Source organism: Nymphaea colorata, chromosome 10, assembly GCF_008831285.2.
Source record: "Nymphaea colorata isolate Beijing-Zhang1983 chromosome 10, ASM883128v2, whole genome shotgun sequence".
NCBI lineage: Eukaryota > Viridiplantae > Streptophyta > Magnoliopsida > Nymphaeales > Nymphaeaceae > Nymphaea > Nymphaea colorata.
This window is the reverse complement of record NC_045147.1, coordinates 21,121,236-21,146,947: the sequence shown is the minus strand read 5'-3', so window position 1 is coordinate 21,146,947 and position 25,712 is coordinate 21,121,236. Positions and strand designations below refer to the sequence as shown.

The window sequence follows — 25,712 nt, the reverse complement described above, 5'->3', positions numbered from 1 at the left end:
AAAAAATGGACGCTCACGGTCAACAAACACCTTCAACTTTTGAAGGTGAACAAGGAAGTCCTCAACTTTTTGACAATATATTAACAAATGACCACCTTTACCTTTATTTAATTAGATAAGCGGCAAGTGTTGTTCTTTATTTATATGATGAAAATACCCTCCCATTTCGATGATTAGAAGCGCTTTCTCTCCCTTCCAACGAAAAGGAAGTAACTAAAATATAAACTTTCATGCTTCTTGCTAACTATGCCATAAGAATTGTGATCTCTTAACTATGCAGAAAGTATTAGAAAGTTACTAGCTTTTTATTGCTACTAACAAAGGATGATTGATTAAAAGTAATACTAATAAAAAAATGCAACTTTACTTTTACAAGTGAATTAGTGTGATTTACAATGCGCTGATCTATTTGCAACAACTGCACTGATAAAAAAATGAAAAAGAAATCAGCAAACCCAGAACTGCCTTCTCTTTTTACTGCCACTTTAAAAAGCAAGACTACTTTGCCAAAGTTTGCCTTGAAAAGGAAATGCTCAAACTTTGAACGGGCAATAAAAACACATGCAAGTCGTTACATTTGAACGCCTGATATATATCAAATAGACAGTTAAATAAATGAAATTTATAAAAAAGCAGGCTCTTGTCCTATCAACAATAGATAGTCCTTTATTTTAATCTTTATTTATTATTACCATTGAAGTATATTAGTGAGGGGCAAGTGCAGTTGTCCAAAGTCATAAAAAATTTGCTGGACTCTTTCAGAAATTTTTATATCCTAAGAGGCACTTATATAAAACAAAAAGCAAATTTTTGGCTAGTAGTCTAATTATAAGGTCAAGGTAGACTAGCAGTTCGCTAATGAAACTAAACTGGATCAACGGTCATTTAATTACAATAGTGATAAGCTAAAGAAGTTCAAGATTAAATATTCCTTAATTAGCAGTTAATAATTGATTAAGTCTGGTGACAACTCTTCACATTTTGGTCTTGATTATAATTGATATTTATTTACTTGATTGCCAAAAAGAGTAATTTTTTATACACTTATTAACTAAGAAAAACTAAATTCACTTACAGTCTTGGCCTCTCTACGAGCTTCAGAGATCTTTCCTTCCCAAACTTATTGGTCCTTTACAAAGTGAACATTCTTTTTCATGAAAATCTTATAATCTGAATCATCTTCATCAGTATATTCCTACACATTTACATGAAAATAAATGTTTTCACCAGAAATATATAAATTTTAAGACAAAAAAGCTTTGAAAAGTTGTGAACTGTCAAGAAGTTGGTGAGTTGCTACCAGAATAAGAAACACTGTGCTGCAAAAGCCGCACAAGCAACTTCACAAATGAACTACTAAATGAAGATCATAATTGTGCAATATGCCGAAAAATGACACCAAAAAATTGTTTATAGATTTAACACGCATCAACACACTAGAGAAGTCGGATCTCTCTACCTATGAGATTCGACGCCTCATGTGCACACATGGACAGGCACATGATGCATGTATGCTTACCACACACACGCGCACACATATGATTTGATCCGCCAGGATCCGATCCATATGGCCTTCAACTTCCCCCGCCGCGGAGATAACGCGGGCAATCTGGCGCAAACAACCTCCCCTCCCTGTCTCTGCCCTGTCTCTCCCTCTTTCTCGCAAATCGTTTGGAGGAGTCCACGATTTTCTCCTTCGTCGGAGTTTCGGGCTTCGATTTTCCGGTTGGGAGTTCCCGGCCTTTAACATCTCTCCAATTTTTCCCCTTTCGAGGAAATGGCGTTCGTTTCCCCTTCTTGTTCTTCATCACATGCCTCCCTTTCCAAGTTCTTCTCCCCTTCCTTGAGGTCTTTTGCAGACATCTTCCCTAGAAGTTTCTTGAATCCCAGGTCACGACATTTTGGCGGCGCTAGAACTAGGAGTGCTTCCACTGGGTCTTGTACGTGTTCCTCTTCTCCTCTGATGGACGTCGGCTCTGCTTCTCTCGGCGAGATCACGCGGGTGGATTTTCCGATCCTAAACCAGGTACTACTTTTTTGGGTGCAAGGCTAGGTAGTTTGAATCTGTGTATGGTTGATTTTTGATGTGGGTCGGTTCCCGTTATACACTGTTTTCTGGTGAGGAATTTACGTTTTTCGGAAGAGCTGTGGAATAATAATGCCGCTGTGTTTCTTTTTTTCCCATAAACTGGTCCGCTTTTACTTGCCAATTCTATGACGAACCTGCAACGTGAATTTGGTGTTTTATACTTGAAGGATACAAGATAAGGTTTGTCGAACATAGGTGGTTGCCATGATTTTGTCATCTTTTGTGTGTTACATGTACGCCCGCGAGTGTGCAAGTGTAGCGTTAGCTGGTTTTTGGAACTTGGGGCATGGAAAAATAGAGGAAGGAAGGGCATGTCGATTAATGACTAAGCGGCGGTTCCTGCACAGTTCAATAAAAGGAAAACATTGATGTGATGATACCCCCCGTCCCCCCTCAACCCACCCCCAACACACGCCCACACACAGCGTGCATATGTAGCCTGAAATAGCACACGTGCACACATATTCATTACTTCTCTCATGAATGCTCAATGAGCATTCAACTAGGAGGAAGACAATGTCCCAAGTTCCAATACTTGGTTGTCACGATCTAGTTACCATATATGTAGAAGCGGGATGCCAGTAGCTAAGGAAAGACTGGCCATGAATATGTGTGTACGTGCTATTTCAGGCTACTACGTATTAGGTATTTGAAAATCTTATCTTAGGATTTCTTTTGCATGCTCTTGCATCAGGATGTGTTGGAAATAAAGAGCGAAATATGTTTATGCCCCCTCCCTCTTTCCTCACCTCAAAAATAAATTCTGTCTCCACCCATGTCCATATCCATGCATTCTCATGTCACCATTCTAGGATGCTGTAATGGGCTTTTTACTCTGGTTCTGAAATTATTTTGGATTCCTTCTAGGCTTCTAGCACTTGGGTGGTTGCTTTATTTTAATTTACATGTGACTGGACTTGGTTGTCTTTTATTTCCAAGGGGCCTCTACTTGGTGGAGGCTTGATTTCTCATTTTGGATTTTTGAGAATCTAAATTTTATAGGAGGTGAATGGTTCCCGCCTGGTGTATTTAGATAATGCAGCTACTTCTCAAAAGCCATCTGCTGTTTTGGATGTTCTACGTGATTATTATGAGGGCTACAACTCAAATGTTCACCGCGGTATTCATTACTTAAGGTACCACCAACATAACAACCTCTACCTTCCGTTATCTCTCCCTCCCTCCCTCCTTCTCTTGCTTGCTTGCTCACTCACTCATATGCATGCTCACAGTTGGATGGCCACAATGAAGCATTCTTCAATTAATTTTATTGGCCTGTTTGCAAAGGAAGACAAGAATAGAAAATTCCTTGTTTAGTCATCCTATACTTTGTATCTCAAGAAAGGCAAAAAGAAATATAGTGCATTGGGTGCATAATAAGTAGCTTGATAAATCGTTTGATTTAATCTCTTCTCAATAATTCTGTATTGTGCATTATTTCATTTATTATTTGCCATGTTGTGTGATGATGACGGCACCCTGGCATTTCAGTGTCTCATGAATAACTTATTGGTTCATGTTTTGGTTGTGTATGCCTTTTTTTTTCATGAGCTGATTGTTTCTAGCTGCAGCAGTCCAACCCATATAAGTGCTTCATGTCTGGTACACTACATTCATGTTAATATAATTAATATGTTACAAGTGAAATCATTGAGAATACTGTTGAGACTACTTTTGTCAGGTGTAGTGGGCTTTGTCTAGAATATAATCAGAGTCTCTATCAGATCTCAACAACATGGAATAGCTGCTGCATCCCAGTTAAGCTGCATAACTGTCTCTTTTGTAATCAGGCAGATAAAGCATCTATATAACCATATTATGTCATTATTTAGTGAACTTTTGCGTAGATTGAGAGATAACATTTGATTTCTGCATGAAATTAAAAGGACCATGGGAAGATAATCCATTTTGTTGTTCTGGAGTCTTTCTCTTTCCATGGAAAGAAATATGGATTGAGTTCAACAATTTTGTCATGTTTGTGGGTCAGGTCACTAGGAGCCACCCATTACCCACAACCATGACAGGTGTACTGCTACTCTAGCCATCTAGCATCTGCGATACAGCATCTGATTGAACAGATCCATGTGCAAGGGTGCAGTTAATAGATCTCTCCTTGAAACCTAATATGATGTTGCATGACTTACAATGCTAGCTATCCTATCAATCTCCGAGTTTTTGAGAAAATGATTACTAGTGTGACTGCCTGCATCCTTAAGAATAGAAGCCTGAATTTGTACTTTTGCAAAGCTCTTAGATGGTAACAGGATTTGATGCTTCTATTATTTTCAGTTATATTCAGATGCATTTTATGCATTATGGACAAATTTGTGACCTCAAACTGAAGCAGCTTTATGCTTTTAAGTTGAGCATTCATATTGATGCATGTAGTTCTCCATAGTAGGCAGCAGACGAATGCTACTTATTTCTGCTGGTATTCTTTTTTTCATGTACATAACACAGGCTTTGTTTAATCCTCAAGTTGTTGATTCTTTGTAACTTCGGAGAGTTCTATGGATTTTCCCCACTTATTACTTTCTTGCTTTGTTTTATCTATCATTGTTCACACATAAAGATACTGTTGTGTGTCTTTGTAGCTAATAGAAGTTTCCTTTTGAGCAATGTTATGCTGATAAATTTGTGGCTTGTCAGAATAATCTTATTTTTCCTATTAATTCAGTGCAAAAGCTACCGATGCTTATGAGCTGGCAAGGAAGAAAGTATCAGTTTTCATTAATGCTTCAGAACCTAAAGAAATTGTATTCACAAGAAATGCCACTGAGGCCATCAATCTAGTAGCATATTCTTGGGGCCTTGCCAATCTCAAATCTGGAGATGAGGTCTGGTTAATAAGCTTTGCTTATCCCGTGTCTCATTCTTTATGTTTGCTTGGCAAATTCTTCTATTGATACATGCAATAACTTGGATGGCTAATTGGTTTTCAAAATTATTGTAGTTGAAGGTGAAGTATTCTGACACATTTATCCTCATAGATCCAGAGATAATATCAACATTACACCATTATTACTTTCAAATATGGCTAAAAACATATGATAATGTATATCTTAATATATCATAAATGTGTTTCTTTTGTTCGTTTTATCTAGTAAAGCTTCTCTCAAGTGTCACAAATTTAACCAGGCAGGGGGAGGGGGAATTTAGTTGTACTTGTGCACCTAATTACTGCCAAACTATTTTGAGAATGTTGATGTGGGCCTGGTATTAGACAAAGATTGTCATCTCATGATAATAGAAGTTTGATGGCTTGGACTTCTGGGTTTTCAATTGGGGATTTGGAAGAACTTTTATTATGCGACTTGGAGTCCTTTTAATTTTTGAAAGTTGGTGACAAGGAAGTTGTTCCTTTTAAAGTCTTCCACAACTAAAAGCTATAATAACTACTTGAAGGAATTTTTTATCTACTGCAATACAGTTTGGTTTTGTAGAAGGCTGTGAGTTGGTGACTGTTTTATCTTCATTCTTGGTTTCAGCTTGATTTTCAACTTGGCATTGTTATTGTACGTTTCAGTGAGATTGATTCTTTTTCCTTGTTTTGCAGATTGTGCTGACAATTGCTGAACATCACAGTGCGATAGTCCCTTGGCAAGTAATCACTGAAAAAACGGGTTCAGTTCTGAAGTTTGTTAGTTTGACCAAAGATGAGGTTCCTGATGTTGAAGAGTTAAGAAAACTCCTTTCAAAGAATACAAAGCTTGTTGTTGTGCATCATGTATCAAATACATTAGGTACTTTTCCCATCTATCTAAGCTGATCTAAATGATAGTGGGGTTTTGTGCTTTAAATATAATTTGATTACAGTCTCGTGCACGTGCATCTAAAATATTGTCCTGGTAAAATCGGACCACGTTTGTGTAGATACTTTTATTATGAACTGTAGACTTGCAATTTACAAAAATTGCTTTTCTAGAAAAGGAGTTTCCCATTGGCACAAGCCATGGTGGCTTCATTCTTTAAGCGATCCTGTGGATTAGGTGGACTCCACTTTGATAAGCAGCACCGGCTTATTGTAGGTGAAAGGCCAGAAAGTATTATTTCTAATATGTCAGGTTACTGTCCCTGGACTCAATCTTTCTGTTGGATTCTTACAAGAAAGTTGGAAGAAACTGAGTCATGCATTTGCTGGCTAGATATCAACGGATTATGCCTTGGTGAAATTAATGTGATTGAGATTGTACAGAAGACAACATATTCAAGTATGATTGCCATGACTTATGTTGCCAAACCAGTTAACTCTGTGTCCAATATAACTCATGTCCGTTACCGCTCTAGAGAAGTATGTTAGCAACTTTTATGTAGGGAACACTCCAAAAAACATATAATAGATTAGTGTTTTACACCATTTTATGAAATTTGTAATCGTTATTTGCAAGAATGTGCTGCCACCATGGTGCTATGTCTGACTTGATGATGTGGTAAAATGCTGCTTAAGGTATGGTATCAATTACTTGGCAAGTGCTTCTCTACGTGCACCACTAATGAAGAATGCCAATGTTTGATAGACAAAATGAAAAGAAAGGGTCCTATTTAAAAGCAGTTCTATTTGTATCTTATCATTTATCTGGTCTTGTTCTAAATTTATGGGATTAGCCTTATGAAGCCTTTGGGTTTGGGCGTGATGTGGATGAAGCAAACATTTTGAGAAGTACATGCAGCATAACCAAGTAGACAACTGGTAACTGGGTCAGGCCAAAGATGTGGACATGAAATAACTGTCGCCAATTTGGAAAAAGAAAAAAGAAAAATGCATGACTGAACTGTAAGTAGTTTCCCAGGTCCCATGTGGATCAAATGGTATGCAGAATCTTTTAAGCTGTCATAAAAAGCAGATATGGTGCATGAAAACAGACATCATCTTGGTCCCATGATTCGGAGCAGCTTGAGATGACCCTTGTGAACCTCTTCATTTTACATTCATCACTACAAATAAATAAACTCCAATTGGTTCATAAGCAAGTTCAGTTACTGTTCCTGCAGAAGTTGTTTAAGTGTTTTTAATTTATTATCACCGCATCAATTCTTGTGTTATCTGGAAATTGATTGATCAGGTAAAATTAAACTCACAATCAGGTTCTATCCTTCCCATCAATGAAATTGTGGGTTGGGCTCATAATGTTGGGGCTAAAGTGCTTGTTGATGCCTGCCAGAGTGTTCCGCATATGGTGGTTGATGTGCAGAAACTTGGTGTGGATTTCCTTGTTGCATCTTCCCACAAAGTTAGTATTTTGTTCTATTAAAATTGAAATTAGTGTATCATAATGTAGATATGTTTTTACCATTATATTTATTTAACATTTGTAAAAAAAAAGGGACCTTTATAGTAATTCTACAAGTTAGAAGTTGCTTAGCTGTTTATGCCAAGAATCAAACCTCTGTTTGTGCTAAGAATCAGATCTGGTGCAGATGTGTGGACCTACGGGCATTGGATTTTTGTATGGTAAAAGTGAGACTTTAGCTACAATGCCTCCTTTTTTAGGTACTAACATTTTCCTCTCTTATATTTGGGTTCTTTTATATTTCTTATGCAGCCAGAAATGCATTTAATGAAGGTTTTGAAAATTTAAATTTGTTATAGTGACAAAATGTGTAATTTTCTTTCTTCTTTTTTTTTGAATCATAGGTGGTGGAGAAATGATTGCTGATGTATTTCTAGATCACTCAACTTATGCAGAGCCACCTTCAAGGTAGGCATCTACATCTATTAAGTTTCTCAAATTGCAAATTTGACATTAGTCTTCATTTTTGCATGAGTTGGAATAAGTGGTGCTAATTGTTGGTGAATTATAACTAGGTAGGGGATTTTTTTTTTAACTGTTCAACGTGCTGTATCTTGCTAAGTTTTTTCCTGTTTTTTCGTTTTCCTTCAATATTTTCTTGTTACAAGGTATACTTGTTTTTTAACACCTTTTCTTCTTTTGGCCTGCTTCGATTATAAAGTCACGTGTCAGCATTCTATTTGAAAAGTTTTACTGTTATGTTGATATGCTAGAAAGAATAGGGTTTATAGAAATTGTTCGTTTGTACTGATAAATTTTTCCTCCATCATATTTGAAAATTGGAGAGTTAACCTTTTAGGGTGTTTTTGAGGTTGAAGTTGATTCAATTTCTTTCCTTTGTTCATTTAGCTATTTTTATCTAAATGGTTATGGGCAGGTTTGAAGCTGGAACTCCTGCAATTGCAGAGGCTATTGGGCTTGGTGCAGCAATTGATTATCTCTCCAGCATTGGCATGCAGAGAATTCACAATTATGAGGTGCTCGGTGTGTCTTATTTATCCTGATAGATTATGCAAAAAATCTGTGAATTATTTTCATTTTTGCATTTCTGTCCATTTCAGTTAGAGCTGGCCAATTATCTCTATCATAGCCTTCAGTCTGTCCCGAACATTCACATCTATGGCCCTGCCCCTTCAGAAACTGTTGAGCGTGCTGCTCTCTGTTCTTTCAACATCACCAATATACATCCAACCGATATTGCAACTTTTCTCGATCAGCAGGTCAGTCAATGATCAATCTGGGATTTGCATATGTGAGACAAAATCTTTTGTATCCAATCCTTGCATTGCATACTCATGTACATCCATCATACGCACATACATCACCCACAGGGTCTCTCTTCAAATGATGACATCTTTTTCTAACAGTTATTGGATTTGGTTTTCCCAGCATGGTGTGGCCATTAGGTCTGGTCACCACTGCGCCCAGCCGTTGCACAGATTTTTGCATGTGAACGCAAGTGCCCGAGCAAGCCTTTATTTTTACAATACCAAAGATGAGGTTGATAGGTTTATTGAGGCCCTTAAAGATACAGTGAGCTTCTTCACCTCTTTCCAGTAACAAAGCAGCCATTTCGGTAAATTTCCAATCTCCATCTTTTATGTTTTAATCCCTTCATTTTGCTGAAGGTGATGCATATTTTGAGCTACATCTCCAGTCATTTTCAGTTCTTGTTTTATGTATATAACTGTTACATAATTGTAATCTAGAACGTGCTTTTGTTGTTGTATTGCCTGAAGTATTACTTCTAGAACGTGCTTTTCTTATTGTACGGACTGAAGGAGGAGGATTCGATAATACCCTTGAGGGAGCTGTGTTCTAGTAAAGCTAGTATGGTTTCGCAGCACTTGCAAACACCGGATATTTTGGTTCCAGTCGATTTAGTTGCCAAAGAATAGGCTTGTGAATGAGGTTGTTCTTTTGCTGCACACGAAGTCTGTGGTTTGTTCTTGCCCGGGCATGCTAGGAATGGGAATTAACCAGTTCCACAACTTATTGACGTGCCTCTCAAATTTGTAGGGTAATCCCCTGATCTGAGAACATCGAGTCCTGGTGGGGGTTAAACTCTAAAAAGCTTGGAGCTTAAGGGGTGATGCAAATTGAGTCGACAGTGAGTTGGGTTTTGGAAGCCCAATTTTGTGCTTCTAATTATTTAATCGACCTATTGGTGCCTTTTTTTTTCTTTTTCTTTTCTTTTTTTGCGTGTTCGACGTTCAGATTTGCCGTTTTTAACTGAAGTCCCTTTGAGTTTGTTGGTGTGGGTTTTTTTTTCTTTTTGGGTTGGGGTTGGGAATGGGGGGTGGGTGTGGTGTTATTGCATGTGGTAGATGCCTAGCTGTTGGACGAGAGATTGCCTTGCAATTATTCTTCACAACAAGTGGTGCACATCCGACAAGGTAGGCTTCTTCGCGTCTTCGTCCTAACGCACCAAAGCCTTCTCTGTTATACATGGACTAAATCATGAAATTGCCAGCCGAGGGTACTATTGTTTTCATTTTTATCGTTATTACTAGTACTATTATTGTTTCATAGTGAAAGCTCAGGTTCAGCAGGCTTTTTACAGTTGACGCTTTGACCTGTTAATACGAAAGTAGAAGGGTGCCAAAGTGCCGGTAGGTTTTTATTGCCTTTTAATTAATGAACCCAACTCTTGCGTGATTATCCCAATTGACTTGACCTTGAAGTTCTTAACGTCCGACGATAGGTGAAGCTGTTGTTGGGTTTAATTGTTCTGCTGTTGTTGGATTTTAATTGTTCTTATGCTGGCATTAGGGCTCTACTTTTGACTTTTTTGAATGTATCTGAGCGGATTGAATTCATTCTGTTTGTTGAAGTAACTTCTTGCTTCTTTTATAACTAAAATGCTTCTAAAGCCAAGGGATTGAAACAATTTTAGAAGAGCCATGATTAGTCACAAATCCGTATCTCTGGTCTCTTGATAGCGCAAGACTTAATGTAAAACTTGTTATACTAGTTAGGAAAGCTTCATAGATGTGTATTTTTGTCTGTTGCCTCATAAGGGGGAGAAGATGTTTTATTCCCCATAGCCTCAAAAGTTTCAAATACAAAAGAAACCTTGAAGCAGACATTTCTGGATTCCCCCCCCCCCTGAATTTCGCTTCTAATGCGGAGAATTTGGCCAAAGAAATAGCCAAAACTGAATTGATAGAAGTGGCTAATACGTCTGGAGGGGAGTAGGTGTGCAATAACAATATATGTAAAAAAAAAATACGAAATGAAAAGTTGCTATATTTGGGTGTATATATATATAGCTATAGCCGAAATGAAGACCTTAAGTGAACTTCTTGTGGACCCTGAGCGCTCTAATGCTGTGCCGCTTTCCCAAGCCATGGTAAGACATGGTGGCCGGGCCTCATATCGGATCTAGCGCTAATGCGAAGTGCCAGTGCCATGAAGTTTGTTGTTTTAAGGATTCTTTGCTAAAGAAAAGGATGGCTGCATTATTTTCTCCGAGCCGATTTTTTCTGCATCTTGTCCGAAGACGATGAGGCATTGATTTGAGCGGAAATCGTTCAGAAATTCTCCCACTCAGTCGTCAGCGCCGCCCCCCAACATCCCATTCCTGCCCTAACTTTCAATCTTTTTACTTCTTTAGATATTGCTACCAATCTGACTAACTTTCGTTTTCTGCTGACCCACTTTTTGTAAACGAACAGTTCTAGGCAATTGAATCTTTCCCTCTCTTTCTTTCTTTGTGGAATCAGAAAGAAACTTGTGAAGACTGAGGGCAAACGGTGCCTCATGGAATCAGGCTCTGCAAATATACGTCTGGGAAAGGAAAATCGATGGAATTGCAGACCGGGCAGCAAGCAAGCCGTTACTTGCTTCGTAAGGAGCGCAATTTCGCCAGTTCCTTCTCCGGGAAGGATTAACTAAGATGTCTCCGAACAAGGCAACTATTATCTGGTTCATCGATAAGGACTTTTCTTTCCTGCAGCCCCAAAACGATCCTGATCGGATCAACCGAATCATTTTCCTAGTCACTTGTGGTTTTAATGCTTCACAATTCACTCCGTTTCACTCCTTTCCCTGTGAACCCCTTGGTCACTTATACCTGCGCGTCATCTACTCCCAGCTTTTTTCTTATGATCAACGGCGGACCTAGGTTCTGCCACACCCGCTCAACTTGAGTTCCAATAGAAAGGTGGGGTGCAAGGTGTGCAGTGCTCACTTAGATCCAATCTTATCCTAATAAGTTGTCCCTGATTGGGCTTCCTGTTGTCGGACCCGCCCTGGTCTAGATTTCTGTCTCTGCCATTAGCTGAGTTGTCTCTCTCTCGACAGCAGAGGGTGATTGAGGTGGAAAGTGATTTTTCCCTGGAGGGAGTGGACAATCTGGGTCATGCCACAACCGGCAACCATTGATTGCTCAATCTGAAAATGTGTTTTGGGGAAGCAAAGGGGAGGTGACGACCATTTTAGTTGGGGGTCATGACGTCTTGGTTGTTATCATTGATGATCCAGAAAAAATGGCACACAGTAAAGTAAACTCTTTACATCATGCTTTTGTAATAAAAGAGATTAAAATGAATATTTTGCTGGGGTGATGTTGCTCTTGACCTGGACGCGCCTGATAATTTAATTTTTGCTTCAATGGTGGTGGCGTTTTTAGTCGCAAATTTCAATTGGAGCCCACCTTTTCGGCGTTTTTTGGAGATATAAGACTCATAGTCGCTGAATTTTCCTTGACGGGCCTGTTCTTAGTTGAGCTGGGGTCTCTTATTTTTGGAAATTTGTTCCTTTCTATTGCCCATGACCATGAAAACTGTGCTTCCATGGAAACTTTTGAATTTACAGAGTTCACAAGCGATCTCCAGTTTAAATTTTATATGAAGCCTTTTCACCTGAATATATCTATTACATCCTTATTGTTGAGACATATAAGGGGAATATTGAGAACCCATCTTGAGGAGAATGAATTACTTATCTGTGATCGCCCGAAAAGGCCATGCCTAGGTGTGGTCCCTTAGTCAGGTGTGGAGCAAAGTATGAATGGTCCTTACGTATTCTATTTTTCAGAAGTGGCCGCCCCAAACATGCCTAGTGAGCACTTTTGCACAAAGAGGCAGCCGTAGCACGCCCCTCATCCACAATCCTATATAATTTCAGAAAATGTTGCTGTCGATTAAATTTTAGTGATAACATATATACAGTCCTGGCGAATCATTATCCGAACAACTCTTCTTTTCTTCAATAAATGTCATTATTGAACATTTATTGAAGAAAGAGATATGTATAGCTTGCGGGGCTCAGCAGGTCCAGCTAACAGTGAATATCAGGTCTGAGTGTGTTCCTTCTAGCTCCCGAAGGGCCGAGTATGTGACCATGACCGAACATCTCTCGTGGGCCGTCTGGGTCCTCTTGAGTTGAGATCCACATATGGTAGTTGCTAAGATATTTTTCCTCCTTTGTATAATACAGCTCTTCTACGCTTTTTTTTATTTAAACATCCCATTCGATTACACTCAATTACGTTACAAGAAAAGGAGGAGGGGCAAAAGAAAGAGAACGGAAAAGGGAAAAAAAAAAACATAAATAGCAGACAAAAATGGGCGGGTCACAAAATCTGCCATCCACAATCCACACGTGGCAGCGCCGACGGAAGGGGACGAAGAAAAAAGCGTGGGTGGGGCCGAACGGAGCGCGGACGGGTCACGACGTTGACGAGGGCAGGAAATCGCCGATTTGGAGAAGGAGATCGTCCAGATCACCGAAGTCCCCGTCGTCGTCCCGCCACCGCTTCGCCCTCCACGCCACGTCGGAGAAGAACGGGAGCGGCGACGGAGGGGGAGACCAGGAGAAGACGTCGAACCCGGCCGCGAACGGCTCGAACAGGGGGGAATCCGATACGGTGAACTCCGACTCGGACTCGGAAGGGGGCTTGTCGAAGGGAGTGGGCTCACCGGTGGACGCTGGGAGGACGGACGTCGGAGAGGAAACAGATGGGGTGGAGGGCGCCTTGGAGAAGTTGGTGACCGCGTTGGGGCCCTTGAGCCTCACGGCTGCGTCGTCATAGACGGTGGCGGCCTCCTCCGCAGTGTCGAACGTGCCGAGCCAGAGACGCTTCCGGCGGGTCGGGTCTCGGATCTCCGCTGCCCAGCGGCCCCATGGCCGCCTCCGGACGCCCCGGAACTTCTCTCTCCGCCCCTCCGGCTCCTCGGTTTTCTGACAGAACTCCGTCCGCCTCGTCGTCATCTTCCGTCGCTTCCTCGCTTGCTCCGGCTCAGGCGCGGCCGCGATCTTGATTTCAAGCACATGCCTCTTGACGCGCAACCTGCAGAAATGATCGCCTTCCTCGTCGCTCGACGAGTCAGTAGCGTCCACGTCGTTGAAGTGGACTCTGACAACCTTAGGTCCGCTTCGCCGGCCGGAAGTCGAGGCCGTCGAGAAATCCCTCCGCCCGTCGGGTTCTCGTCCGTTTCCCACCGAAAAACAAGTCATACTGTCGAGGATTCTTCTCCAACATCAAAAACAAGCTCCGTGGAAGAATCTAACTCCGCGACGGTTGATAGATGCAGAATCCCACTAAGCTCCGGCACTTCTGGAGCCTTGACAATCTTTTCTTCTCGCTTCACGAATCGGATGCAAGAAGAGTGCAGAATAAAGAGGAAGCTCTCTACTTCCTTCGTTTTTCGTCCACCGGAAAAGCAAAAAAAAAATCGTGCAGGGTTTTAGGTCGAAACGGAGTGAAGATCAGGTTTACGTTTTCTCTCCTCCTTGCCTTTTGCGTCTTCCCCTTTAGTCACTTAATAACTTAGAACATCGCCACCAGGAAGGTTCTCGGAAACCGTCAAAGGCTGCCTGTCGCCCCGGTGCGTGCTTCCGCTTTCGCGAGCGGGAGGAATACGATTCCCGCAATCCACCTGCGCTTTCCCGCCGTGCGCAGTCAGATCCACAGCTCCTTTGCAACCGTAGAAGCTCAGCAGAAGGGGAAAAAGCGGGGCCTTTATTCTCTCCCTTGGAAATCTTCACAAAAAAGGGATAAATATCGAAAAAGAATAAAACTTTCTGCGGAGATTTTTTCCGAGAAAAGGAACGGAATCCGATGATGACGGCCGGGCCGGAGAATCCGCCGTCGATCTTCGGCTAAGTGGAGAGACTGAACAAGAAAAGGGAAAGATGAGAGAGAGTGGAGCGGCAAGGGGAGGTGGAGGAGAGTGGTTGGGAGGGATGGGGTGGCCGTTCTATTTATACTCACACTCTCGCGTCTCTAGTGCTAACTGAGTCGGTACGTGCCCCTCCCCTGAAGCAAATCTTCGCCCCGACTAATCGGCGCCTTACTCGGGAATCCGGAGCCGATTTTTCGGCTTCCCTCCGACGTCATGGCGAGCAACCACTGAACTGTTCTTACTGCGACTTCCACTATGACGAGAATATCCTCATTGATTACTTCAATGACAAATTTCTTGTCTTACGTTGCCCGCATTTAATACTTGTGCTGCGTTCCCCATCTCTTCGGAAATATTTCCCTCCTTTTATATTTATATATATATAATATTATCATAAAACTTATAAACTAGAGTAAATATATACAAAATAATTTACTAACAACTGAATGCATTTATTGAGTATTCGTAAAAGTGACAAAAAGTTATTCAAAAATAAAATCTAAATTATTAATTTATGAAATATCTAATAAATCAAAAAAGCAACTAATAATTTGTCTATAGCTGTATATTTATGTAGTAAATGTATATTTGGACCATGTAAATTACCATCCATTATTCATCGCTTGAAATCTGATCAACAATATTTCAAGAATAAGTGATGAAAGAAAGTGGATAATTATGAAGTGCTACAAGTTCGGATATTCATACTTTTTTCAGTTTTGATTGTTAAATTTGCGCCAATCAGCCATATCCCTAACATATAGAATACAGATGTAAGGATTATGAGGGGTCATGACTTTAGAAACAGCATAAAAAATAATATAAGAGTGTTTCATGAATCCGGCAGGGGCATACTCTTTGAAACTTAGTTGAATTTGAGTCCAATAAACCATATGTATTGAAATTTAGTTGGTATTCTTGAGATAAATATGTGGGCTTAGCTTTAATATTGGGCTGTTATTTAAAGTTTGGGGGTTGCCCCAATGGGTAACTCTGCTACCTTTTTAGAAGGCATTGAAATTGACAGCCATGCTGGAAGGTTGCCTACCTTTCTCTACTTGTCTTCATTCTTTCAAACCGCTCCACATCTATTTGAGAGACTGCCTTTTACTACAAGAAAACGCAATGTGTCTATATGTACATGAGTTTAAAATGTTGTCCGTTTTTTAAGGTACTTTGGACTGTTAAAAAAATAATTTGTCTTTCATATTTGCAACTTAATTTTTATTATATAATCTCTTTAGTAGCAATAGTTTAGATGATCATCAAAATATGACATACAAAGGTTTGATAGTTGCCTCTCTCCCTCCCTCTCTCTCTCTCTCTCTCTCTCTATATATATATATATATATATATATATATAAAGAAGAAAATAAAGATGGACGAATTGAAGCGGGCCCTATACGGCCGATCTGTTTGTATGTTGTTGTAAAACAATTAAGCTTCGACACTGATATTGACAAGATTGATCTCACGAGGGGGGACAGCAAAACACGCATTATGGTGGAGTAGCAATGAAGCTTCTTGCACGCCAGGAACTAAGGAGCCTATGTCTGCCGTGCATCTTCTTCTTATCTTTCACTTTCTTAACACGGAACCTCAATTTCACACTTGCTTCACTCTTAAATTAAACGGAGAAAAATCACCGGTTTTGCTAAAAGAAAGTGTGCAGCCTCCTTTTTGTAAAGGCACTAATCGTAAGTTGCAAAATGCAAAAATAAATTTTCATTTTGGATATTGCAAGAGACGTATTTTAAATGACATCTTTCATAAAAACTTATACAAGACAAGACTTTATATTAAAGTTACTGGTGTCCAAAACTTAGAAAGGTAGAACACGTGTTTGGGTGAAAAATATTTTGTGGGAAACGTGTTTCATTATGGCACTTCATGCAATAATACAGAGAAACTTAAAGTGCAAATTATTGCATAGAACAAAGAAGGGACAAGCGAATAGGGCCACGCGCGGTACATATACCCGTGGAAGGAATACGCAGTAAAGATAGACATGAAGGCCAACAGGAAGATATGAATTGGGAAACTTTAATAGTTTTAAGTTAAGGACAAGAGAGACAGAGAATCTCAACCTGGCGCTCTTTCAAGCAGGTCCTGAATGTGTTTAAAGTGTCATGCATATTGATAGATTCTTTGATATATTTTGAAGGAACCAAAGGAATATGAAGACAAATGAGGAGTTGTAACATTAAAATATGCAGGATATGAGAGTATGATTCGTGGACCCAATGACTCATTTCAGGCTTCAAACAAAGAGAAGCTGCCTTCATCTCTACTCATAAATCATTTGACAGAGCCAGTTGGTTGTAAATTTGCCTAAATTCTTTGAGTAAATGTATAAATTTTTCATGTGGGTGTCCCTCTCAACTAAGATCTCCATATATATAAATTCAAATGATTCAATGGGCCAGTGGATGTCAAGAACAAATAAGGAGTTGTGATGTTAAATTATGTTGTGTATGAGAGTTTGGACATGGAATAGGACAAGTTGGCTTGTTCGAATCATTTTGAAAGTAGACTCCATATCTTAGAGAGATGGAAGGAAAGGTCGGGTTTTCAAGACCCTTTTGTTGAGCTGTAAGATAAAATACTTCTCTTATCCGCGCAACAGATACGTCCATTGCTAAGGTCAACAATCAACATCCGATCATGCCAATGTTGGACCACATAGGAAGTGAAGAGAAAGCGATGGAGCTGCATGTGGATGACTACAGTCTCGGGCTTCTAAAATGGAAAATGGACTTGGGTACTAGGTCGATGAATCGATCTAAACCTACCCATGCCTTAGTGTCCCACTTAGCCAGAAATTTGGGGCTCTACCATTGCAAGGAGGTCAACATATGTAATTTGAATAATGTTAAGTACCAAAGGAATTATGTAATGGAAAGTATAGGAGTTCCCATGTTAATTTTTTTATGTAGTATATACATATGAGGTTTTGAACATGAACCCAATGACCTTGTGGGCTTGGAACAGGGCAAGTTGGCTTGGTCAGCTCTACTTAGAAATCATCTTTCGACCAACATTTGGCAGAGCTAGTTAGCAGTGGAGCAACATGTAAGCCGGGGCATCAAATTTTTACATATAAGTATCGCTCTTACACATTACATATAAATTTCTAGCTCGGCCACTGGACAAGACGCTTGCCAACCCATATACCTACCATCTCGACACTGGGCACCAATATACATTTTTTCCTTTTTGAATTCCAATGGCTGAACCCGTAGATGAACTTTGTCCCTTGTTTGAAAATTGAAACAACATAGTGCTACCTACCTGTTTGTGACAAGGCATTTTCCTGCCATCAACCAACGTACTCTCTTTAAATGTCTTCAGCCTGTGCACATGATGCTGTTTCCATGCATGTCCCTCCGGCATCTTCTTTCATACCGAGATAATAAGTCGAAGGATATACAGGTATATACACGTATGTGTACGTACACGGGACGCGCCCCGATGACCGACAAAGTTCATAAATTCCCTTAAATTATTTGCTTGAGACATACGGACAAGAATCACAGTAAAACTACCGGATGCATGACTTCATCGTATAGTTCACATCTTGATGCATAACCGAAGCCCATACTTCACGTGAGAAAGATTCAAAGGATCGCCCGAATCAAATAAATAAATAAATATATATATCTGAAATTTTACCAAAATGAAATGAAGCATGGTTTATAAGGTTCTATGGTTCACCAAATCCGGTCATGTGCTGAAGTCATAATTCAAAGCATGGGCATTTCAGTAAAATGACCTCCCGTAGCTTACTGGATTAAATCAGAGGGGCAGGTCGAGACAATTTTATTAAATAACTCCTGGCGGTGGGCCGGACCTCATTTATTTATTTTGGCGGCGAGGACCGTTCGAGGACCGGACCACTTAAATGTGCCTTGCTCTCAAGAGGCAAACCCGGAGCGGGCTTCCGGCTGCCGTGTCTCGCGAATATCTGAATTTTATTGATTACATTACTTAGTAATAGTACTAGAATATATTTAATTTTGAAGGGGTACTTTCAGAAAATTTGATGGCTTTGAAACCAAGGGAAAACAAAATGGTGGTCAGGTTTGGCCCCCACTGGTTGTGCAATAATTCTATAGTGGCCTCCTTCATTTTCCCTTGGTTTCAAAGGAAGACCAGCGTGGCCTTGGCTCTTTATGGACGACATCTTACATCACATGGATGCGGCCAACACGGACAAGTGACACGTTAACTTGTTCGGACACCACTGTAATGACCCGACTCATTTTCGAGCTTGAACCCTTGGTTAAATCTCAACTCGCCCTCTAACAGTTTCGACTTTAGTTTGAAAAAAAGATAGAAACCACGACTTAACAATTGTTTTTCTAAGTCCTTTAAAATCCTTCACAATTTTTAATACATGACTAAACTTTTAAGTTTTGGTTTTTATCAGTACCATGGATATTAAGTCCCAGTCCGAGCAAGTTATATGTATCGCATTCAATATACATGCCCCTTATGTGACGTAGACACATATAAATCGCTTTCGAGATTGGCTTAAAATTTTGATGTTCCTAGGAAAAAAATACTTGCTTTCTTCAAAAGGTATGGCTGAAAATTTAGGACATTTAATTATAAAATCAGACCCACCATGAATTATTATCGCAGCAATAATTAACGCCAAGATGGATCTGGGTAATGTTAAAAGCAAGACTGGGTCGAGTAGTCCATGAAAGTTGACTTCTTTGAAGAAATTCTTGAAAACGCGAGGACCTTTTTTATGGTAAAAGTACCAAAAAGTTGGGCACCAAATGAAATTTTGCCATATAATGGAATGTTGAGTAGTAAGAACGTTGCCGAAATGTCATAGCTGATGGGTCTGAGTATTGGTTGATGTCGTATTTTTAATTTTCATATGTACTATTCTTTTCTGCTACTCAAATCACAAAAGTGAGTGATAATCGAGTTAAATAGTGCACTATAAAACCACTCAAGTCCTGATGAAGGACCATGACTCGAACTGTGCACTCTTGAAGTTTAATTACTGAAGATAAAGGGTTTTTGGGGTCGTTAGTGGGTTGAACCAGGACGCCATTAGGGTAGGCGTAGGTTAGGCAGTTTCATCATTTGGTTAACTGGGGCCTAACCCTTAGCCATCACTGGTTCAAGCCACCGACTGTGCCGGTCCAGCGTAATTTTTTTTGTAAATTATATATATATATATATATAACAACATTTTTAAAAAATACCGATGAAGGTGACCTTTGGGGATTAGCAAGGTCGCTTGCGTGATCACAGCTTTAAAAACATCCCTCGTCTAATTCGTCCTCTTCCTTACCAGAATCTTGCAGGAGAAGGGAGGAATTTGGAAAGGCACACTTATTTTTTGGCATAATCAATCCCTTATAGACTCAGTGACGCAATGAACAGGACTGCCTTTTGTTCTTAATCTTCTGGGACATCTTTGGTCTTTCCTTTCTTTTTCACAAGAAAGCACGTGTTCCTGACAATATCCATGCGTAACACTATCATGGAGTCCGTGTTTGGATTCCGTGGACGCCTGAGACTGTTGTGAAAAAAGTATCCATCCCTTTCCTATTGATTATACGCATTAAAAATACCTTAATTTTTTAATTAATGTACAAAAATAAAAAAAATAAAACCTGCGGGGAACTGGGCTCTCATATTGAATGTTGTAAGAAAATATTCGTGTAATCCCTTATATTATCTTTCCTTTGTAACTTAGGTGCTTAAATTAAAATATAAACAGGTTTTTGTTTTTTTCAATCAAACTTGAAAATGTAATTTGTAGAAACTGAAAAGAATTTGCAAAGATGAATATTGTGTTTGGGGATATAATTTAATTTGGATATGTAACTCAGCTCTCCATCTTGTTAACTTGAGCGAGATGAATCCCTAAACCCGAGCAATTGTTGTTGTTTGGAGGGATAGAGAAAAGCGGTGATATGACAGAAACCAGACGTTTCGATAGCTCTAGCTTTGACCACTGCCGCCCAACGTAGGTTAGGAGCTTTCTGGTTCACACTAGAAAGCCAAAGCCACGCTGTTCGTTTGGCTGGCATATTTATGAGTATTCAGCAAACTTTTTTATTACTCGTTCTTGAATCTTGTATTTAAAAATAATGCTTCTTAAACGACTCTTTTTATGAAATATTTACTACTAAGATATGAAGTTAGGCAGACACCTACCAGATTTATGTGAATAACCTTTTTATAACTTGCAGGTCTTTAAGTCCAACATTCTAGCTACGTCGATGAAGCTTTCGTTGCCGGCCGACTTTCCCTTTTGAAAGTGGTGGCGGAGTCAGGAATTTTGAGGTGAGCAGCACCAACTAAAGAACTAGGGAGTCAATCTTTTAAGCCATCTATATGAAAATAAAGAATTTTTGTCAGGCTTACTTGAAAATTTAGACTTGTTCTGAGGTCGCCCATTCGAATCTGAATCTAACTAGTGGAAAACCGATTTGAACTTAGTGGTCAATTCCATGGTGCCAGGTGCCTCCTTTTAATTGTTTTTTTATTTTTTATTTTAAGGTGTCAAATATTTTTACATATTTTATTTATCTTTTTTCAAAATTAAATTTGTATATGTTTTTGGCTGATTCACAACTAACTGAATTGAATAAGTGAATAAGTTGATTTATCTAACCGGAATACAGAAACTGATTTTTACTAAATTGGCCTCGTTGGATCTGAGCAGGATCCGAGCAAGCACATTTGAACTGGATCCTATAACAGAGAAGCAAACGGGTGGAATCTAGTACGGATACGGGACGCATTAGTAAATCTTTTTGTATGATCCAAATTTGATCTGGAGCTGACTCCTCCTGTTCAGATCCAAGTCCAACCCGTCCCAATAAAGCAGCACCCTGTTCTATACGGCGTCATTGTTAGATCCATGATGCGGCCGTTGGGTTCGGACCCATCGGATCCTGTGTCGACTTTTATTATATCAGATTCACATTGATAGTCAAACCGGGTCTGTATCGGATCCGTGGGAATGGAACCCCCTCCAAGGTCTGCTCCTCAGACGAAAGTAGAAATCGCGGACCTTCAGTCCCACGTGTAATAAGCCCACAAGTAAATCGCCGAGCAATTTTGGAGTGCACAAGTCAACGATCTTTTGGACAAGCCCGCCCGCTGTCGGTCGGTCAAAGAAAAGTCACCGCCGGCGGCTGGCCGCCGCTTTCGGCAGGAGCATCGACTCCACATCTGCTTGCTTCGTCTGGTCGCCTTCCGACGAAGCAGGTGGTGGTAGGGCCGCGCCCAGGCCTCAACCAGGTCCGGTCAAATGTCTACTAAACGTGCTTTTTCCCTGAACGAACGAGGCAGATCGAACTTGGGCTTTGTCTTGGCTCGAGCCATGGGTAAACTACCATACACTACTGGCCCTTGAGCTTTGGCTTTAGTTTTATGTGCGTGCACCATCTTGGATAGAGAGAGAAAGAAGGAGAGAACGTCCACTAAGTTTACCTCATTCTCGCAAACAAAATTAAACCTACAGAAAATACGATGTCTTAATGAATCATGAATTTTTTTAAACGAAATATATCACATGTGGTTAAATATGAGCAACAATTTTCACTTGCTTAACTATTTGATTGTGTTATATCAGTGGTATCAATTCAAAAGATACCTTACATGAGCGGTTATATGTATGTCCATGAATTTGTCTGTTCTACTTAATTGGTTCATAAACGTGCCACGTTGATTTTTTTTAAATAGTAAATGACAGTTGCAATTTAATTATGAAAACAAGGATGCACAATATATATATATATATATATATATATATAAAATAAAGACTGGTTGACATTCCATTCATGCGGTGCAACCGCATCACCAAGCATTTGGTGAAATTCCCCAAACAGAAAAAGTAAAGAATAAAAAATGCAATTAATTATATAAAGATGATAAATGTGCATGTCAACACTTGGGAAATGTCTTTATATTTTATTAGATATTTTACATTTTTTAATTCATGAATCCAAATCAATGGCTTCGATCGAAGTCCTTCAAGGGAGCAGATAAGCATCGACAAACACCACTTATATCGAATCCATGTTGGTGGGTTTCTTTTCAGTTCAAAAATGACGCCTCAATCTTTCCTTGAAGAAGCTACATCCTCTCGAGCCCCAGAAAAAGATATTTTCTGAAAAATCTTCCACATAAAGTTTTATTTATATTGAATTTACTGGAATTTGAATCTTTTTTCCCCACCCAAGAAACGTAACGGTGGAAAGGAACGTTTGAGACAAATATTCTCAAATGTTTCTTTTCCACCGTGCACTCTCCATGCAAAAAACATAGTAGAGAGTGTCTCATCCTACCTTCCACCAAACCAAGTTGCCTCAAGGGGCATAGCACAGCAGGTCGAGCTGACGACATGTCAATGGTGTGTCATCAGTTCGATTATGTAGGTGCTACTTTTGTGAACGGTGCGGACGCTATTGCTTAGGTTCCAAAACAGCTGTGAATTGTGATCGTGCCCCTGAAGGTGAGCGCAACATATTTTGCAATGCGTGCAGGTGCAAAACAGAAAGGAATCTCTGGCGGAAGGGTAATCCCCTCCTAAAATCAATAGTTGAGGGGCACCAATAAGTAGATACCCAAACAGCTAATAAATGGTGGGTATGAGACGCTAATATGAAATTAAATAATTTGTGGGTCTGTGTGGGCAATTGCCCACACAAACCCACATATGTTTTAGCCTCTGATCAAGGGCGGAGTTAGAAATTTTTACCAAATTAAAGTTTTTAAATTTTGACTAGGGTCAAAATATCAGTGACATAAAATCTCGAACTAAAGTGTCCCGAGTTTTCAACAAGAATACAAGAGACATATCCCCCTCATCCCGCGGCAACTTTCTTCAACTTGGTCGCTCTATACCAACCTCTTTGGTCAAGTTTTTGCAGCCTTTAATTGCCTTATGCATCTGTCAACCCTAATCTGCTACGTTACAAATGACGACCAATTAAATAATTTCATTTTTAATATTTGAGGATGCAAGATTCATTCTCAAGTCAAATTGGCCTGTGAAGAACAATAAACAAGTGATTAAAGTACATTTCACCTTATAAAGAAATGGGGATCCTTGATATGCTGAAAGACATGCCTAACCTTGACCTATCCCGGACTCAGATCCAAAATACTTTTGTCAACGGCCCGGACTTGTTAATTAGCTGCCAAAACAAAAATCCACATCCATATCCATAATCAAACCCGTTCACATTTCGTAGAAGTAAGCCCCAGATTCCCTAACCTTTCTAAATGTATGACTCTGGAAAAGGGATGGAATCAAAGGTTACATTTTGAATGAGATTTGGTGCCACAGAATCCATCAAAATTAGTGGAAGTTTCATTAAACTGCCAAAGAAAAGTATATTCTTTGGCCAATGGCTGAAGAAATTTGTTGTAATTAATATGAAAAGAAAAGCAATATTTTCGAAATAGTGAATGTTGTGAAAAAAATTTATCACATATTCTATGTGATCATCAAAATTTGCCTGCTTTTGAGGTAGATTTTGTGTGTCACTCTATTAATCACCAACATAAAATTCTTTTTTCCTTTTTTTATTTTTTTCTAACACGAGGAAATTACACCTGAAACATTCACTGCTCCAGTCCTCTTGATCCTAATATAACATTTCTTAGCTAACCTTTTGGATTTTAAAACACTTGAGTTTCAAGTTTAAAAAAATGAAAAAATTTAGGCATGAAAACTCTAGAATACATCTCATAATGTTAAACATCAGAAAATTTCTTCATCGCATCGGAATCAACCTAAAAAAGAACGGTGAAATCATCTCGAGGCACCGAATAAGTCGAAATCAGCAACATTCCTTCTGCTCTTTTCAACTCCCCACAGATCAGAAACTGCGTCACTCTTCACCAAAATTCAACAGGCGTCACATCAGATCTTCAGAATCTAGAAACTGCCGATTGCCCAGCCACCAATTTCAGTAAACCAATCAAAAAGCATTTACATGATTCAACTGTTCAGATTTCGGAAAAAGAGAACAGAAAAAACGCTGGTAATCTTGCTTTTCTTTTGGGCGGATGATCTCCAAGAATCACTGGCAAATTAAAAAACCAAACAAATTCCTTAGATTTCAGCTTAGAAGAGAAACCCTTTCCATCTTGTCTTTCTTGCCTTGCCGCACAGTATGCTGTCAAATTCACGTGCAAAATTCTATTATCACACTCGTTTCATACTTATCTTTCCAAGTTGGCTGACTCAAGACAAGACAAGATGTATGGAGAGAATTTTGAAAGGAATGAGAAAGATAACAAAACATACACCAATAATGTTATGCTTTCCACAGTGACAAAATAGCAGCACTTGAAGCATTGTCCCTTTCAAACTGAAGGGCCTTGCTCCTCCTACTGCATCATCAAGATGACATTATCTCTGTTTGCTTTGGAAAAAGTTATGTCTCCAACTCATATTGTCACAACTTGGAAATTTTGATAATACAAAGGGACCCTTTTCTTCTTCTTCTCTCTCCTTTTTTTTTATTGATCCCCATGTATCAAATGTGAAAAATTATTGCATATTCCATGAAAAGTGTCCAATATGAAAGTTCGCGGATTGGTTGAATGGGTTGCCGACGCATCCAAGGCCACCAAGTTGGACCAAATAGAAAAAGCCACTTCTTTTAATCTCTATTAGATTGATCTGATGGCAAATTCGATATCAAACATGCCGAGACATGCGGTAGGACTATAGGTCCCGGCGCAAGGTTAGAATTCTAGCTCTTTCAAAGTGGTATCATACTACAGAATCGGACCCACCACAGGCATGGACACTCTATATTGCAAAACCAAGTTCATCGAAGCCATCTTCTTGAACTTTGAATTCCAGACTCTGCGGGGATGCGACCAAAACTTGAAGAATTCTTACAGATTCCATGGGGAATAACAACAAAAGAAGGTCAGAGTTTTCCCCGCTTCATTCCTTGACGATTATGGGCGTTCTTCACGAGAGTAATAATGAAAACAAGAACTTTTTATCAACTTTTTTCGTAGTTTTAGTGAGACAATTTTCTTGTTCAAATGGCCACGCATATGTGTACGTACGCTTGTTGTCTCTTGATGTAACAGTAATTTTTTACTCCGTTTGATCGTGCAAGTAAAATTCAACATAGTTTTCCCGTGAATCAGTTTTCAAACTAACCTTTCATATTGAAAAAGTTGTGACCTATT

General features: G+C 39.6%; 2 protein-coding genes across 3 annotated transcripts; one reads left to right on the top strand and one right to left on the bottom strand.

Annotated features, from left to right (window-relative positions):
- The first annotated feature begins 1,578 nt into the window (after window positions 1-1,578).
- On the top strand, window positions 1,579-11,767 carry LOC116263446 (cysteine desulfurase 1, chloroplastic). Of its 2 annotated transcripts, XM_031643219.2 has the most exons (11): window positions 1,579-2,026; window positions 3,092-3,225; window positions 4,767-4,926; window positions 5,646-5,832; window positions 7,175-7,320; window positions 7,508-7,580; window positions 7,725-7,788; window positions 8,258-8,357; window positions 8,442-8,600; window positions 8,770-8,956; window positions 11,106-11,767. In XM_031643219.2, exons 1-10 carry the CDS (start codon window positions 1,778-1,780, stop codon window positions 8,938-8,940), a joined length of 1,443 nt encoding a protein of 480 aa, XP_031499079.1. In that variant the 5' UTR covers window positions 1,579-1,777; the 3' UTR covers window positions 8,941-8,956; window positions 11,106-11,767. The 2 variants fall into 2 exon arrangements, with proteins under 2 accessions (XP_031499079.1, XP_031499078.1); XM_031643218.2 differs by lacking the exon at window positions 11,106-11,767 and having other exon boundaries at window positions 8,770-9,109.
- Window positions 11,768-12,848: 1,081 nt separating this feature from the next.
- On the bottom strand, window positions 12,849-14,577 carry LOC116261713 (pathogenesis-related genes transcriptional activator PTI6-like). Its single transcript, XM_031640525.2, has one exon. The coding sequence runs from the start codon at window positions 13,840-13,842 to the stop codon at window positions 13,054-13,056; it is 789 nt and encodes a 262-aa protein (XP_031496385.1). The 5' UTR covers window positions 13,843-14,577; the 3' UTR covers window positions 12,849-13,053.
- Between the last annotated feature and the right edge of the window lie 11,135 nt (window positions 14,578-25,712).